We start from the raw sequence: 17,511 nt of genomic DNA on the forward strand, positions 1-17,511 counted from the left end.
TACCTTTCCGGCGGAATGCCCTTCGTTGAGCGACTAGACCTTCTGGGCACAAACTCAGATGTTTCCTCTGACTCACTGCCCCCAGGACCTGTGTCCTCAGCCTCACGGGATTCCCCCTCTGACTTAAAACGTTTCCGAACCCTCTCCATTACACTCACCGGAGAACTGGGCTCGCTTTTGGGTGTTCTCTTAACCTGTGGAGAAATTACAGATACCTCCTCCTGTTCCTGACCTTGGTCAGTTACCTGATCGTCATCATCAGACTCAGTTTCTTCTTCCTCCCCCTCAGAATCTTCCTGTTCTGAATCAGAAAGACATTCTGAAAGAACATCACGCTTGGAAGCAGGTTTTGACTTTTCATCCTGCTCATAGAACTCAGCGTGCTTGCTGATCAGTAACTTACTCTGATCACCTGATGGAAATGCAAACCTCCATGCACTCGCTGTTGGCTCATACCCACAGAAGATCATTTTTCGGAACTTGGATCCATCTGGCCCCTGCAAAGCAGCAGGTACTGACACAGATGCACGTGACCCGAACATACGCAAAAAATGAATCTGGGGTTTCCTGCCATGCAACAGTCCAAACGGTGTGTCCCCTACCATGGAATTGTAGGTGCGATTCCAGGTGAAGCTCACATACTTGATTGCCTCCAGCCAAAACCTCGGAGGTAACCTAGAATCTTTCAGCAACACCTGTGCAGTTCTAACCAGAGCCTGACACTTGAGCTCTGCCTTCCCTTTCTGATTGGGTGAAGTCACTGTGTGACGTATCCCTTTCTTGCGAAAGTACTTCTGCAAAGCAGTACCTGTAAACTCAGCTCCCCTGTCACTTGTGACAGCTTGCACTTTGGTGGAAAACTTTACTTCCACCTCCTCAATCCAACGTTTGATCAGCTGTGCTGCATCACCCTTGGATTTGAGACCGTGTGTCCAGGAATTCTGTGTAAAATTATCCTGTATCGAGAGCAGAAATCTTGACCCTCCCAGACTTGGTTCTTTTACAGGACCCCACAAATCTACGTGAATTTGTTCAAAAGGCCTAGTGGTTGTCCTCTCAATTTTTGGATAACTGCATCCTTTTACCTTTGCCAGCTTGCAAGTTTCACAACTTACAGCATGTCCACATTCTAAAATCTTACACCCTTTAGAGACTTCCGGCAGCACCTGTAGTTCTTCTACTGAACTATGTGCCGTCCTAGCATGCCACATATGGACACATTCATCATGATTGGGAATTGTAGCACGCAGTGCTTGTGCTTTCTTAACCTTCCCATCACCCTCCAGAGACGTTTTAAGAATGAAGAGATCATTCTGCCCCTTTTTAACCTTGGCAAGCATCCTCCCTCCTTTGGAGATTGTGCACACATCACCCTGAAAACAAACCGTAAATCCCATTTTCAGTAGATAAGGCACAGATAAAAGACAGTGGTTCATCCCAGGAACGGTACAACACTCCAGCGTTTCCTGTAAAATACGAAAATGCAGATTTACAACGTTAGTCAGATTTCCTTTCTGTCCATTTGCAAACAGTACAGATTTCCCGGCAGGAATTGCCGTGCAGTTCCACCTCTCGACAGCAGGTGTCTCTGGAATCAAATTGCGATTAGCTGCAGAGTCAATAACAAAACGAAACTTGGAATTTTCCACACGGCCGTCTTCGAACAAAGCCATGCTCGCTGCTATCTGATACGTCTCCTCACGTTGTTTTCCACGTCCTCCTCTTGCGTTCCCAGGCTGGCCTGCTCTCCCAGACTGGTTCCCATGGAAACCCGACTGATTCCCATGATAGGTGTCCTTGAAGCCTTCCTGTCCAGCTGCCCTCCCTTTCTGTGGGCAGTCTCTTTTCAAATGACTGTGAGATCCACACACGTAGCACCGACGAATGGCAAAAGCCTGAACAAAGCTCTCATCTTGCTTAGCCCCCCCCTTTTTCCCGGTGGAGCTACCTGCACCAGACTTGCTCTCCCTGATGCGCCTTTCCTGTTCGTCGGCCAAGCGTCCTGTGACGTACGCCAAAGTCAGATCCTGCGGACTCATAGACTCCAGAGTTAGACATAAATTGTCATAACTTTTGTCCAGAGAGCTTAGCAAAATATAAACCTTCAATTCATCTGTAAAGTTCACTTGCAACAGCCGCAGTTCATTAAACACAGAGAGCATCTCTGTAACATGTTGTCTTATGTCCCCACCTGGACGCAGCTTCATTTCAAACAAACGCCTGGTGGTGTGGATTTTAGCACCAGCCGTGGTCCTGTGGTGCACTCTTTCAAGAGCAGCATAAGCTTCATGCGCAGTTTCCAAACCCTCCACATGGGGCAGCTCTGAACCCTCCAAACTGAGCACTATAGCTCCCAGGGCCTTCTGGTTTTTTCTCTGCGAAGCATGCGCATCTGCAATTACTGCTGCTGCAGCTCCGGCGGCTGGTTGAGGCAGTGGAGGCCTTAAGACCGCGTCCCACAGACCCTTGGCTACCAGCCAGGCCTTCAGCTTTCTGCTCCATTCTCCCCAATTTTGGCCGTTTAACTTTTCGAAAGGTACGGAGAATGAATCATGGCCGTCCGCCATCTTCTTCCGTTCTCCCAAGGGGGCCCCAAGCTGTACTTACAATAACGTCAGCTCCACTGGCTTCTCTCCCTGGAGAAACGATACCCTGCTGTTCTCAGCTCCTGGCTCCACAGCAAACCTCTGCGTTTTTCAGCTAGCTGCTTTCAAACTCCGCAGCTGCTCCTTTGCCTCCTGCTCGACACCGCAGACTTCAAACGCATTCCAGCAGTATCTTCCGTGACAGTTTTACAAGCGATGATTTAGGATCCATAACCTGTGACTTTTGGTTATTAGCCGTGACCCCCGCTAATTGATTTACGAACCTCGATTAGCGATTTATGGCTGACCGGTCCGGCGCGCTTCCCTCAGCTGCGCCACTCAGTCACGGCTCAGCAGAGTTTCACACAGCGGTGTAGAACTGTCACCAGCTTGATTCAGCTTCCAGACAAACACACAGAGTCCAGCTTGTCTATTTACAGCATTTATTCCAACATTTCTCAGGAATTTCCAGGACTATTTGCAGCCATGCCAGACTTGCGTCTTTTCCCCACGGAACACAGAGTGGGACTGGCTAACTCCTCCCAAACTCCTCCCAGCTTCGAAAGCTGACGTCAGAATGGTGTGGCATCATGGGAAGAACTTAACTCGTTAAGTTCCAACTCCCACACTTCCTTGAGGCAAGAAGCACTCGTGGTGTTACCACCAGCCAATATTTTTCTCCCCCCCCCCCAAATTGAGGCTTTGTTCACCATCTAGCCTAGGGGTCAGCAAACTTTTTCATCAGGGAGCCAGTCCACTGTCCCTCAGACCTTGTGGGGGGGCCGGACTATATTTTGAAAAATAATAATGAATGAATTCGTATGCCCCATAAATAACCCAGAAATGCATTTTAAATAAAAGGACACATTCTACTCATGTAAAAACACGCTGATTCCTGGACCGTCCATGGGCCGGATTTAGAAGGCGATTGGGCCGGATCCGGCCCCCAGGCCTTCGTTTGCCTACCCATCGTGTAGACTAATGAAGAGTTCTGCAGAACTCCAAAGCTTGTGGTATTTTGGTTGGCTCTAATAACGGTACTACCAGAATACGGATTTTGAATTGGCCCTTCTGAAGAAAAGGAGGGAAGAGAGATGAAGGAAAATAAGCCACCCTCAGACTGTGTGGAAGGAGGAGTAAGTACATACCTGTGTATGTGTCTGTAATTCTGAGGACATGTATGTACACAAAACCCACAATAGTAGGAGTATATCATTGAAAGTACCACCATATTTGTGGAAAAGACACATTATTATATATGTATATCATACCTCCCAGTGTGGGCAACCAGCTACTGTGTGTGGTGGTGGTTTCTTCTGCTCGTTCTTTTTTTCTTGGTGGATTTTTATGCTGCTTATAACTCAAGGTAACCAGTTGCAAAGGCAAATTCAAATGTTTGCTGCAACAGTTTTGCTACATACAGATGGCACAGAAGGATTTTCTCATGCAAGAGAACACACAGAGTCTGGGCTGTGGTTAGCAAAGAATATAAATAAATGCAGTGGCTGCAAATAAACAGTAACATTTGTTGCTGGCCGGGCATGCATATATTCCTCAACACTATGGAGTATTGTTAGAAAATTCTCAAAGCAAGATCAAGACAAATGAATGTCTCCCTCCCACCCCCAGTCAAATAGGGATCCAAAATTGAGGGAGGAGCAAGTACTTGCCTAACCCTTTCCAGTTGTGTATTTGTGCTTTGAATAAGCCAGGAAGCACCAGGCTGCCTTTTCCTCCCATTCAGTAAGGTTGATTCTTTGCTCCTTATGTTGAGTGACTGGAAGTTGCTATGTTGGGTTCACAGCAGCTTCCAAACATGTCACTTCAGCAGAATAAGCACTCGAGCAGTTTACACACCTGACAGTGTAAACAGTTAGTCATGGAGGTCCTTGACTCTTTGATGACTAAGTACCATGATCCACCAGGCTTTTGATCTTGCAGATCCCCTTTACAAAAATTCTTTCATTTACATAATGCTGAAGCCGGTTTCTAAAGAAGAATTCTTTTTGATCTGCAGATACAACACTTCCACATTACTTGCAAGGACATTTATTGACTTGACTTCATAGCAAGGTTTTATCTAATCAGAGGACAAAGTACTTCTAGACTAAGAGCTGCTTCAAATGTCAGATATTTTCTGCATAGAGCAAGAGTGATAAATTTGTGGCCCTACATATGTTCTTGGGTCTCTGGCTCCCATCAGTACAAGCCAGCATGGCCAATGGTCAGGGATGATGCAAACTGCAGTCCAGTATTTTTTGGGGGAGCACAGTTTTCCCACACAGGTGTAGAAATCAGAATTGTTTGTAGGCTGTCATGTTTGGACTGTGATGCCTTTGTGAGTATAAATGTGTCAGGAAGTTGGGAATGACTGTGTATGTGCAGAGGAACAGGTGTACAAACAATCCATCACATGGATTTAAGCAAATCTTCTACAGTACACTCTTTCCTGTGCACAATTGCTTTTTATAAAAAACTGATTTGATGTGAAAACAAGCTGGCTTATTTGGTATAAACACTTGTAGGTTACAGGCTGTTAACTTAGCTTGGAAGGGAAATGTGGAAAATTTACAAGCTCACAAAAATGTTTGCCTGCTTGTTTGCTGATCTTTTGAAGGAGGTTTTATTTGCCCTCACTGGGGTGTTGTGAATGTGGTGCCTGTGGTGCAATGACGTCCTTGAGGTCTTTCCTCACTGCCCACAAAGCCCCAGAGGTTTTCCATCCTACTTCCCTTTCCTTAATGAGCTGCTGAGGATGGTCCCCTTGTTTTTCTCCCTTGAAAAGTACATAGAACCAAAGAAGGAAATTGGAAGAGGGTCTAATGCTTTCCCTCGCTTCATCTTTAAGCTCCATGTGCTTTCCAAGACTCAAGATTCATTCTTCTTTTACCCAGATCCTCTGGAAAAGCAAAGTTTGTGCATGCACACCTTCTCTCTACGGGTGAGTTGTATATGTGAGGCAGTGGCGTAGCGTGGGGGGTGCAGGGGGGGCCGGCCACACCGGGCGCAACATCTGGGGGGGACGTGCTCGCACTCACAGCTCTCTGCCCCTACCTGGCTCACTCACTCTCTCTCACTGCAGTGCTGGCTGTGCGAATCCAATCCGCACCGCTGGGTCGCCGCCCACTGTGGAGGGGGTGGGTGCCAGGCATGCGGTGCGGATAGAGAGCGAGGGACTATCTGGGGGAGGGACAGTGCAGCGGCTGCCCAGTGCAGCGCTGAGCGCGGGAGAAAACCACACCAGACCAGACCAGGCAGCAGCAAGAAGAAGCTGGCAGCGGCGGCAGGTTAGGGATTAGGGGGCGCAAATTACTTGCCTTGCCCCGGGTTAGGGGGCGCAAATTTCTTGCCTTGCCCCGGGTGCTGACAACCCATGCTACGCTGCTGATGTGAGGTGGGTGGCGCTGATTCAGGAGAGGGCGGGGGAAAGTTACCATGGAGGGTGGCATCCACAGTACTCACTTAAACATTGATTTTCAGTGATTCAACAAGAAACATAAGTGCTCCTTGAGCAGCGCTGTTGGGCTGCTGGATCTGCTGGGCTGCTCTGGTTCCCTTGTGCTTTGCCTGCATCATGCTGTCACTGTACACCCTACTGCTGGACAAGGCACGATCACTGCCACCCTTGCTGCTGTTCAATAAGGGCTCAGTCTCTGAGGCCTTCATGGGCAGGATTAGTGTCATGTTAGAGAATGCCATCAACAGGAGGCCCATCGCCAAGTCCTGTGGACATCTGTTGGCTTCTATATAGGCTATTACTTCTGTAAATGAGCCAATTACAATTACGCTATATAGGATAGAGATCTTTCAGAGTACATAAGGCTCTGAGGCTCCTGAGGAATTTAAGGGAAAAGATAAGTTAAACCACAGCAGAAGATCTTTCAAGCAGTTGGTTGTCTCATTCATTGCTTTGTATCTCACGAGTAATCTGTTGAGCGTGGGATTTGTGCATAATGCATGTCGGTAGTTGGGATGAAATACTTGATTCAAACACTTGGACTGTGTAATCTTATCAAAAAAGCTATGACTAAGTAAAACAAGAAACATAAGTGTTTTTTAGAGTACAGAAAGTCACTTGGTGTGTGTTTAGTTTATTGGGAGCTTACCATAAAAGATTTAATGCACCGTACTATAAATACGTACTATAAATAACAGCAAACCTATAAAAATAATATCACGATCTGTGTAGAACAGACTTTTTTTAAAAAATTGAACGCCTGGGAAAATAAACACACTTTTGACTGGCACTAGGAAAGTATCTGAGACTGCGTGCCAGGCTCGCCTCTCTGGGGAGAGTATATCACAGCTGGGTTGCCCTCATTGAAAAGGCAATCTCGCCATTAATCACCCACCTCGCCTCTGATGACAGTGCAATCCAGAGAGGGGACCTCTGATTAACTCCATGGAATTTGCAGAAATAGTTTTGCTTCTGAAATTTTTTTCTACAGAGATTACACTGTCACTGCTGCTGCTTTTTTTCTTTGTGCTGTGCTATATGTAGACTGTTTGCATTTGATCTGTCACGTACCCTGGCCTGGGTCACCTATTAGTATTCAGAAAGAGCTGTGTGTTAGAAGTTTCTTAGGCATAGTCATCAGAAAAGTTAGTTGTAACATTGAAATTGGCTGGTTTGACTGGCATTGTATCCATTTATCGTTACCAATTTATTTTGCTGAATACAGTAATGCCAGTGCATTTCCAGAAACTGACACATTTCGGTGGAACGATACTGCAGCAGAAAATTTTCTACCCCCATTACTTGATTGCAGCACTGCTCAAGCAAGCCCTCATCCCATGACCGTATTTAAGATCAGGCTCATAATCCTACAACATGGATACTCAGCCAGTATTCTCAAGGGCCATTCTGTTCTGTAGCAGCATTTTCTCAAAGCATTTCCCCTGAGCTCTATTTTGTCCAAAACCTGAATCCCTTGTCAGTAGTCATCCTCTCTTGTAAAGTTGGCATCATCTAGTACCTTAATTGAAAAGCGAGTTCTAGCATTCTTCGGGTTTCTAAAGTGCAGTCTGCTTACGTTGCCCAGACTCATTTCAAACTGTGGAGTTAGCAATTTGCTGACAGAGCCTATACTGAAGAAATCGGAAATGAAAGGGATAATTTTAGAGGATTTCTTTAAAACTATGCCTGTATTTTAAATACTTTTGAACTGTTTCTGATGGACCGTGTTACAGGAGGGGAGCTTTAACTGACATGTTGGTTTTTCTATAGTTAGTTACAGAAAATTCAGCTTAAATTTTCAAACGAAACGAGGACAGTATGCTCCTGGAACATTTTGGGGAAAAACCAAACCAATCTGATGTCTTCCAGTTAGTGTGTGCGCATTTCCCTCCTGCAGAGAGTGAGATTTAACTTCTTTATATGTGTTACTGATTCTGATTCACCATCAACTGTTGCTCTGGTTTCTCAAACAGATAAAAGACCATCCAGCCATATCTGCTTCCCCCTTCAGCCTGATTTACCACCTTCTCATAAACCGTTAGGCCTTCACAGCCTTTATTCTTGGTTGTGTAGTTGATTGCCCTGTTACTGAAGGAGCAGTTTACTTCCTTTTAGAACCAAGGATTGATCTGAATGTAGGCAGCTTTCCCTTCATTAGTATTTTCTCTGTAGCAGATTTTGTTTTGTTTTGTTTTGGAGGGGCCCACACATTTGATTTGCCTTTAGTGTGAATTTAATTAAGTGATAGCATTGGTTTACTTATGTTGAATCTCAAAGCTGCTTTTATTGCCACAGTTCTAAGGGATGTTGCTGCTTTGGACTCTTAGCAGGATATGTAATAGCTTAGTACAAATCCAGAAACAAAAGGGGAAATGTACAGTGCCTTGTGTCACCACAGAATGGTCAGGCTAGTGACTTAGCAGTGACTTTCAAAACTAAAATTGGTTACTTGAGGAGAGGAAAGATATGCAACAAGCCACTGGGCTAAGCATGCTAGGGAAAATACCTTTTTTTCTTCTTCTTTTAAATGTGTTTTCTGTGAAACTTTCTGTTGACACCCTCAAAGCAACCATCACAATCAAAATTGCACAAAGCAATTAAGAGAAAAAATGGTTCTGACATGCACGAGAGAGAGAGAGAGAGAGAGAGAGAGAGAGAGAGAGAGAGAATCATGTCATGACAAGTTGTAATAATCTGACAAAAAGGCTGATGTTTAGCTTTAGTACAACCCTCCTCTCCTGTTGATGGTTCATCTTCAGGCCAGCATTGCTTATGGCAGTTTGGAAACTGCTATGGGAAGCTGATGTTTACCCATGTGATTGAATACCATAGACATAGGAGTTGGTGGGCTCTAACAAACAGAGGCCTCCTGGTTTTTCCACTGCTGGTGTTCCCTGCTGTTCTTGCAATAGCAGCAGTATGCCACTTTAGGAAGCTGCCTTGTACCAATTGTAGGAGAGAGAAAGAACAGTGACCTTTCTGTGGGTGTCTTCTATAGACATGCCTCACAGTGCATTATATGTGGGGCTGTCTTTGAAGATGGCCCCAAAACTCCTTGAACTTTGGCTTTGGGGTAACACCTTGCCATGGTTGAAAGAGCTCCACTGGCTGGTAGGCAATTGTGAGCACTACACTGTCTTGGACCCAGGTATCTAAAGAAGTGCCTGCTCCCTTATTGCTGCACTGCACACAGCAGTCATCCATTGATGCTCTCTTCCAGATGCCTGAACATCAGAGGAGAGAGAGGTGTCTAATGGCAAGAGGGCTTTTTCAACTGTGGTGCCCTTTTCTGGACCTCCTTCTACAGGGAGGCCTACCTCATTCCTACCTTGTTACCCTTTAGGTGCCAGGGGAAGATTAGAGAATTAATTCACTTGTGATAATTTTTGCCTTCTGTTTAATGTAGTTCACACACACGAGAGAGAGAGAGAGAGAGAGAGAGAGAGAGAGAGAGAGAGAGTCAGTCTTAAATTGTTGCAAGTTTCCTTGGAATGAATGAAGAAGGGTGGTATAGGAAGGTGTTAAATAAATACATTTTCCATTCTTAAATTTGTTTTGACTTGCCATAGCATGACAGAGGGGAGAGGTGTGGCAGTCTGACTTAGATTATATAGTTATTGCCTGAGGTGACACAAAGCTTCACTTCTCAACTGCGAATGGAGCCTGAGAGCCACTTTACATGCAGTCATGTTGGCTTTTGTGTAATAGCAATTTCACAATTCCAATATCCGCAAAACTTGTTTTGAAGGCCAACACTGTCTCCTAGAATCTTGAATGTACAGGGCTAAAGTGACAAGCAAGCCGTCACCTAACCCCAGACAACAGTCATTTCTGTGTTTCCTGCCTTTTATACCTGAAGATGAGAATGCCAGTTGTTTAAGGTAATATGGCTCAAGGAACATATTTTTAGTCTCAGAACAAGTACCGGTAGTGATTTTGAATGATTGGGTCAATCATGTCATTTTGGGGTTTCCACAGGCTTGCTAGGTATGTGAGCTGTTTGTCCCTTCTGTTGTCCACCTGGTAAAATGAAGATAATGGTTGCTGTGCTTTGAGGTGCAAGTTGATTAAAAAGAAAACATTAAATATCAATTAGGTGGGCCAGAAGCATTTGGGTGGAGAATTTGAGGGGCTTGACTCTCTTTACCAAAGTTCAAGCTTTCTCCAAGAGATCTAGATCAGCAGTTTCCCAACAATTCCCTCCACAGACTAATTAAAAATGGCTGATAGTCTTGAGAGACCACTTAATGGTTTTTCTGACTGTTGTAGCAATTGCTGTGCACTGTGCTAGATAGTGTCTGATTTCTAGTTGTATTTTGTTGCTTCTTTTATTTCTTATATTGGTGGAATTCAGTGTAGTGCTAAGCGGAGTGTGCGTGCGAGGTCTGCTCATGCAACTAGACCTATCACTCTGTCATACCCCAGTGCACTCCTTAAATGTGTTCTTGATTTCTCCCCCAATCCTCCAGAGTTGATTTAGGGGGCATGGAAGAGGAGAGGGCAGAAGAATCCTGTTGCGCAAGCAGACCTCGTTCCTTGCATGGAACAACTTGGTTAAATCCCGCCCACTGCCTTTTATTATATACTATGATAAAAATAGTTTGTGTCCCATTGAATACAAATTATAACACAACAAAATACATACAGTACCAGAAAAAGCAATACAAATACAATTTAAATGATTATGAATATTTAATGTGAACATGCCACAGACCACCTGAACCCCCAATCTAGGACATCACCCGATATCCATTGTATTAAGTATTCATGATGAGTTGTGTTGATGGTGCCATTGGGGAGGTCAAACACAATCCTGCTTTCAGTACTGTTTGCAGCTGCAAATCTTTTGGGGCTGTCACACTGCTTCATTTCCAACCAGTGCACGTCTCGTAACTTTCCGTGGAAATCCCATAACTTTTAATACCATAAATATTCTGGTTTATTTTTCTTCTGCTCTTACTGTGTTATAGCCCCCTCCACTGATGCAGTGGCACTGGAGAAGCATCACAGAACAAACTAAAGCAGAATCAGCCCACTACTGATGTGCTATTATTGTGTCACGAACATGTTGCCAAATATAGGTAAAGGGACCCCTGACCATTAGGTCCAGTCGTGGCCGACTCTGGGGTTGCGGCGCTCGTCTCGCTTTATTGGCTGAGGAAGCCGGCGTACAGCTTGCGGGTCATGTGGCCAGCATGACTAAGCCGCTTCTGGCGAACCAGAGCAGCGCACGGAAGCGCCGTTTACCTTCCCGCCAGAGTGGTATCTATTGATCTACTTGCACTTTGATGTGCTTTCAAACTGCTAGGTTGGCAGGAGCAGGGACCAAGCATCGGGAGCTCACCCCATCGCAGGGATTTGAACCGCCAATCAGCAAGTCCTTGGCTCTGTGGTTTAACCCACAGCGCCACCCGCGTCCCTATGTTGCCAAATACACCCACAATAAAACACCAGTTCTCCTCTTCCTTCAACCCTTAGAGCAGGAAAATTGAGGAAGAAGGCAGCGCTGCAGAGATAGTTAAAATGTTTATGGGTTTCCTGCTTTTCTCCCCTATCTTAATCCTTTCATATTTTAGCCTCTTTCCTGCCATTCAGATAAAAATGTGAGAATTTATAGAGTGAAAGACAATCAGCCAGATGGCTCTTCCTGTACATCAGACAGATCAGTGTCAGGGAAAATAGTTTAATAATAGTCATATACTGTACTTACGCGGCGTTTTGAATTTCACAGCACCCCCATAGATGTTTCTGATCTGCTTTGAATAAATGCATTAATAATGACGTTGGAGATACAAAGTTAATAGCAGATGAAAAACATATGGCAGTGCAATCCTTTCGATGTCTACTCAGGAGTAAACCCCATTGAGTTCAGTGGGGCTTACTCCCTTCCTGCCACGTATGTCTAGAATTGCAACCTTAAACCATTTCACACCATCTGGTACAACAGCGAAGGGCTTTGAGGGTAATTGCCAAATATAATAGCTTGTATAATACTGTTGCTGCTGGAGGCAAAAAAAAGAGGGTCCAAATGTCATGCAAACACTTTTTAGGTCTTTCCTTTTCTTTTCCAAATGTGGCAACACATGTTTGATTTCTGCTTCCTTGGTTTCTTTTAGGGGACATTACGCAGAAGGGGTATGAGAAGAAAAGGGCAAAGCTGTTGGCTCCGTATTTTCCACAGACCCAAGGTAAGCCTTGTGTTAAGAGTTCAGAATAAGACGTGCTCTTGTCTCAGAGAGTTAATGCTTATGGTAGGGACACCCATTCTCAACAAAGCTAAAATTTGAACCAGTGCAGCCATTATGGCTTCAAGACAGCTTTTTCTTTCTCTCTCCCCCACCTTCGCTTTGCTTGGCACCTGAGTAAGAATGAGTGCTTGTTCATGATTTTGTGACATTTTGATTGGTTATAATAAAGGGACTTGGGGAATTTTTCAAAACACGTCTTGAGTGCATTCTAAGGGTAACCTACCTCTTCCTCTGCTTAGCGTAGATTTTTGGGGGATAACTTGTTTATTTGGCACATGTGGCAGATTGGCAAGTAGCATCCCTGGAGATAATCTCATTGCCCGGCTGTTAGATAAATGGTGGTGCCCATCCCTGCTCCACTACACCACTGGGGATGGGGTGGGAGGTAAAAGTAAAGGTAAAGGGACCCCTGACCGTTAGGTCCAGTCCATAGCTGTCAACTTACAGATTTGAAAATAAGGGACCAGCAGCCTCGAAAATAAGGGCTCAGCAGCCAAAATAAGGGATTTTAGACAAGCAGCTGAAATGCGAAGTTAAAAGGGACCAGATAATTTGGGAGAGCAGCGTCGGTTTTTAGCCCTTCGTTTCCAGAGGTTGCTGCTCAAGACACCAGCTGATGAAACACTGCAATTAAATAACTACAAGCAGCAACCACTTTTCGCGCAAAACGAAGTCCAAGCTACGAAGATGCTGCTGCAGTTCTGTATCTTTTCTCTCGTGCTCCATCTGCAGCTCTCAGTTCCATCAGATGGGGCAGGAGGAAGCAGGGGAGAATAGCGCCTGAAGTAAACCCGCAGATCAGACCATCTATGCTAGGCTACCACTACAAATCTATGGGAGAAGTGCTTGCGGTCCTTCCTCCGCTTTCCCCCCTCTATGGTTAGCCCTTGGAACACCTGCCTGTGCCTGTGCCTCCTCCTCCTCTCTCTGAACTGCTTTCTCTATGGTTGCCCTCGCTCTCCTCTCAAGGCTCCTCAGCAGTTCATAGGCCGGCAGGGTGGGAGGGAGGGAGGGAGAGGAGCTGCTTCCTTTGAAACCCAGGAAATTTAAGGGACATCATCAATAAGGGACAGCAGCGGGACACGGCGCTGGGATAAGGGAGTTTCCCGCCAAATAATGGATGGTTGACAGCTATGGTCCAGTCGCGGATGACTCTGGGGTTGCGGCACTTATCTCGCTTTACTGGCCGAGGTCATGTGGCCAGCATGACTAAGCCGCTTCTGGCGAACCAGAGCAGCGCACGGAAACACTGTTTACTTTCCCACTGGAGTGGTACCTATTTATCTACTTGCACTTTGACGTGTTTTCGAACTGCTAAGTTGGCAGGAGCTGGGACCGAGCAACAGGAGCTCACCCCGTCACAGGGATTCGAACCGCCGACCTTCTGATCGGCAAGCCCTAGGCTCTGTGGTTTAGGGAGACAGAGTGGCAATCTTGCTACATGAGAAGAAATCCACTTGCGAATTGTTGAGTGTCACCCAATGATTCATACACATTTTGATCATCTTGTCCATTAATACCAATGAGCTTATTCTGTACTGTCAGTGAGAATGCTTTGTGAATGTTGTTAGTTTTCATTGAGAATGTTCTACAAGCAGGGGTGGCTAATTAATGAAGAATAATTGTACTATCCACCCAGAAGTAGGAAGAATTAGCAGAAGAGGCTTAACTCGAAATAACTGTAGTATTGATGCTTACCGTGGTGTTTTTTTAAGGGAAACTGTAGTTCAAGGCCATTTTTCAGTGGAGGGAATTGGTTGTATATGCAGAGAGTTTTGCGATGCAGTTGTTACTGTTATTAGCTGTTGATTAGCTGAATTTATGCCAAAGAAGAATAAGGGTAAAAGGGCATTGAATGTCAGTGCTTCAAAATTGTTTTTGCTTTGTCAGTGTGAATTTGGGCTGATGGTGATTATCATTACCTTCAAGGTGATTTCATCAATGGCAGAAAAGAGAAAAACTTTTCAGTTTTCATGTTATATTAAATATGCCGTAGGGCTGCATTTTCAAAAGAGCTTAGAATTCATAATTCAGGCTGCAATAGGAGAGGGGGGTGGGAAATTCCAACTCAGCTTCTTCTTAACCAGGTGTGCTAAGCTGCATGGAAAATCTGGAAAGTAGCACAGCTGGGTTTTCTGGCATACAAATAAGCTGTTTCACTATACCTAAATAGAAGCTGGACCCTTAAAAAAATTTGTCTCTTAAATTCTCACATTTTCTCACTCCACTTTGTCAACTTCATATGTTTGTGAAACCCACAAAAGGTGAACATATTTTATATTTCATCCTGTGTTTAGAGTTGTTCACCAGAATAACTTAGAAAGATGCACTGAAGGCCCCTGTACACAGTTTAGTATTTAAAGTCTGTTGCTTTCAGTGGACATTGGGCGTGTCTGGATTTTGCCTAAAGGCACTGGGGATGAACTTAGCGAACTGTAACCAAACTGAAAAGCTGTAGGGCAAATGAATGTGCTGGCACGTGAAGGCTGCATTACAGTGATTTGATGGAAATGTGTTTAAAACTTCTCCCACGAAATAACTCACCTCATTTTCAGAGAGGGTACATCTGACGCTCAGATGTTGTTGGACTCACAACTCCCAGCAGTTCAAGACAGCATGTCAAAATGGACAGGGGTGATGGGAATTGTAGTCCTAAACATCTGAAAGGCACTACAGTGGTACCTCTGGATGTGAACAGGATCTGTTCCGGAGCCCCATTTGCATCCTGAGCAGAACGCAACCCGTGCGTGTGCGGGTTGCAATTTGCCGCTTCTGCGCATGTGCATGATGTAATTTTGAGCGTCTGCGCATGCGCGAGTGACGAAACCCGGAAGTAACCCGTTCAGGACGCAACCTGAAAAGATTTAACCCTAAGCAACTTTAACCCGAGGTATGACTGTATAGGCTTATCCACACTTCCATTTGGTTCATGACTCCTAGGCTGAGAGGTTTTTCTTTTGTCACATGGGAAAACCTGCTGCTTACTTCTGAATTGGAGCAAACATCTATCGGGTTTTTCTGCAGATAGACATTTGTTCCAATTCAGCGGTAAACAGAGGGTTTTCCCGGGGAAAGTGGTAGGTTGAAAGAAAAACCTCTTAGACCTGTGCTTAGAAGTTGCAGACCAAAGGGAATAAATCTGTGGGACAAAGGGAAGTGTGGGTGAGCCCTATGTTGGGGAGGGCAGACCTTGTTGTGTACGTGGTTCTATATAGGGACATGATCTAGTGAGCTGGAGCTTGCATGTTGAGCCCCTTAAAATCTCAGCAGATTTTCTCTCATCTTAAGAGTTTAAATCCAAGGACCTCTTGAAAGCTAGTGTGGCTCTTTGTTCCCTGGCACACCTGTCACCTTGCACTATCACTTGGTTTTATTTTCCTTGCTTAAATTCTATTTAATAACTAGGAGAAGAAATGTAAGTGAACCATCCCAACACCTTCTTTTTCTTAATTGCCAAAGGAGTCAACCAGAGCACTGGCAGAAGGATAAACCATGTTGCTGATTAAGGTGGGGTTTACTGCTGCCGCTGTGACTCAGGTGTGCCCTGTGCAGCAGTGCTTGATGACAGATTTCCCATTCATTTCAGTGCCAACAGAGCATTTATGAGTAATGTAGAATGAAGTCCTTAGTTTTGGAATCTGCTGTATTTCTACTTTTGTAGGGAACATGAAAGAGATACTATTCAATTATGCTTGCCTCTTTTTCTTAAAAAAGAAAATCAAAGCATTTCCCACTGTAAACTAAGGCCTCTGTTCACCTTCTGACGCAGTAAGACTTTCTGTTTCCAATTAGCAGATAAGACCCAGGAAAGGTGTGCCACAGTGATGGTTAAAACTCCAGGCTTCTTTTCATGCAAAACTACCAGGCCACATTGTGTCAAGGAAATTCCTCGAAGGTGGTCTGATAAAAGATAGCACCTTATCTATTTTGGATTTTGATTTAAGGAAATTGCTTAACTTTAGCAGCGAGAGTCAACAGAGTGACCCTTAAAAGATATGTCATTAGGGGCAGCTGTAAAAATTAAGATTTTGCTTTGAACAATTGTATAGGAAATAATGTGCCTATTGTAATATAATCATCACACAGTTTTGGATTTTATGATTTATTCCTAAGGTGTCTAAAACGTACTAGGGTGCTGTAAGACTAAAACAGAAGACAGCCCCTGCCGCAGGCAAACAATCTAAATTACAGACACAGCATGGTACAGGGAGCAGGAAGGGATTTGAGGGTGCTTGAGGCTGAGATTTAATTGAAGTGTGAAACAAATCTCTGGATTTGAAACTTTCCTCTCACATTATCCTTATTAATTGCAAAGTCCCCTTCCAAATGTGTAGAATGTCTGTTCTTGTCAAGAGGTAGCTTGCAAATGCATACATAGATGTGGATCAGTTCAGTTTTCTCATGGCTTGGTGTGCCTGGCAATGCATCTTGCGCTCTTTGGTCAAGAGAAAGTAAATGTAGTTCCAATCTGAGCAGCATTTTCTCAGCTTCAGCCAAGTGTGTTTCCTCACTCTTCAAAATTTTGTGTTTCCTATGGTCAGGCAGTAGAATCCTCTTCCCAATGCATGATGATTAGATTCACAAAGCCCTCATGGCTTGTCATCCAAACCTCTCTCTGCACTATACTAAATGGCTTGTCATGCTACAGTAATCAAGCAACTTTCTTGAATGTGAGTCATATGTACATTTGCATTCTCCACCCCTGCAGAAAATAAAACTTTGCAAACCTGTACACACATGTGCATACTTGTCCCTTTGAAATCAGTGGAGTTTAAAGCCCATCTAACTTCATACTCGATTGTACCTATTGCTAGAGAATGACCATAATCTGCCAAATGATGGTTTTCTTCAATTAAACTTCTGGTTCTTGCTTTTATGCTGTTCCCACTCTGTGACTATCACCCTTTCTTTTCTCCCCTTCCCTATTTGTAAATTTATATCAGTTATGCTTCCTCTTTCTGCCCCACTTTGCTTGGAATAGCATCTCTGTCAATTCAACTTCCTCTCCTCTGTTTTACATGCAGTTTAAAACAAATGTAGTTTAAAACAAACTGGGAGATGGCTTAAATGTGAGTGGAGGAAAATTCCAGACAAATGCAACCGAACACTAGTGAGGGCTCATGATCAAGTCTACCTAACGGCAGTGGAGGCAGCAAAGAAGGCAACATGAGAACGGGCCTTTTCCATGGTGGCTCCTCATTTGTGGAATACTCTCCCCAGT

At 44.5% G+C, this 17,511-nt stretch overlaps 1 protein-coding gene across 5 annotated transcripts in view; it reads left to right on the forward strand.

Annotated features, from left to right (window-relative positions):
* The window catches only part of DIP2B (disco interacting protein 2 homolog B), a 187,092-nt gene that overhangs the window by 80,894 nt on the left and 88,687 nt on the right, over window positions 1-17,511 (forward strand). For all 5 annotated transcript variants that reach the window (XM_083489831.1, XM_083489834.1, XM_083489835.1 and 2 more), the window contains exon 2: window positions 12,159-12,230. In XM_083489831.1, coding sequence (XP_083345957.1) covers window positions 12,159-12,230 — 72 coding nt within the window. The remainder of the gene's footprint in view (window positions 1-12,158; window positions 12,231-17,511) is intronic.

Source organism: Podarcis liolepis, assembly GCF_965112155.1.
Source record: "Podarcis liolepis genome assembly, chromosome: 2".
In the NCBI taxonomy this organism is placed as follows: domain Eukaryota; kingdom Metazoa; phylum Chordata; class Lepidosauria; order Squamata; family Lacertidae; genus Podarcis; species Podarcis liolepis.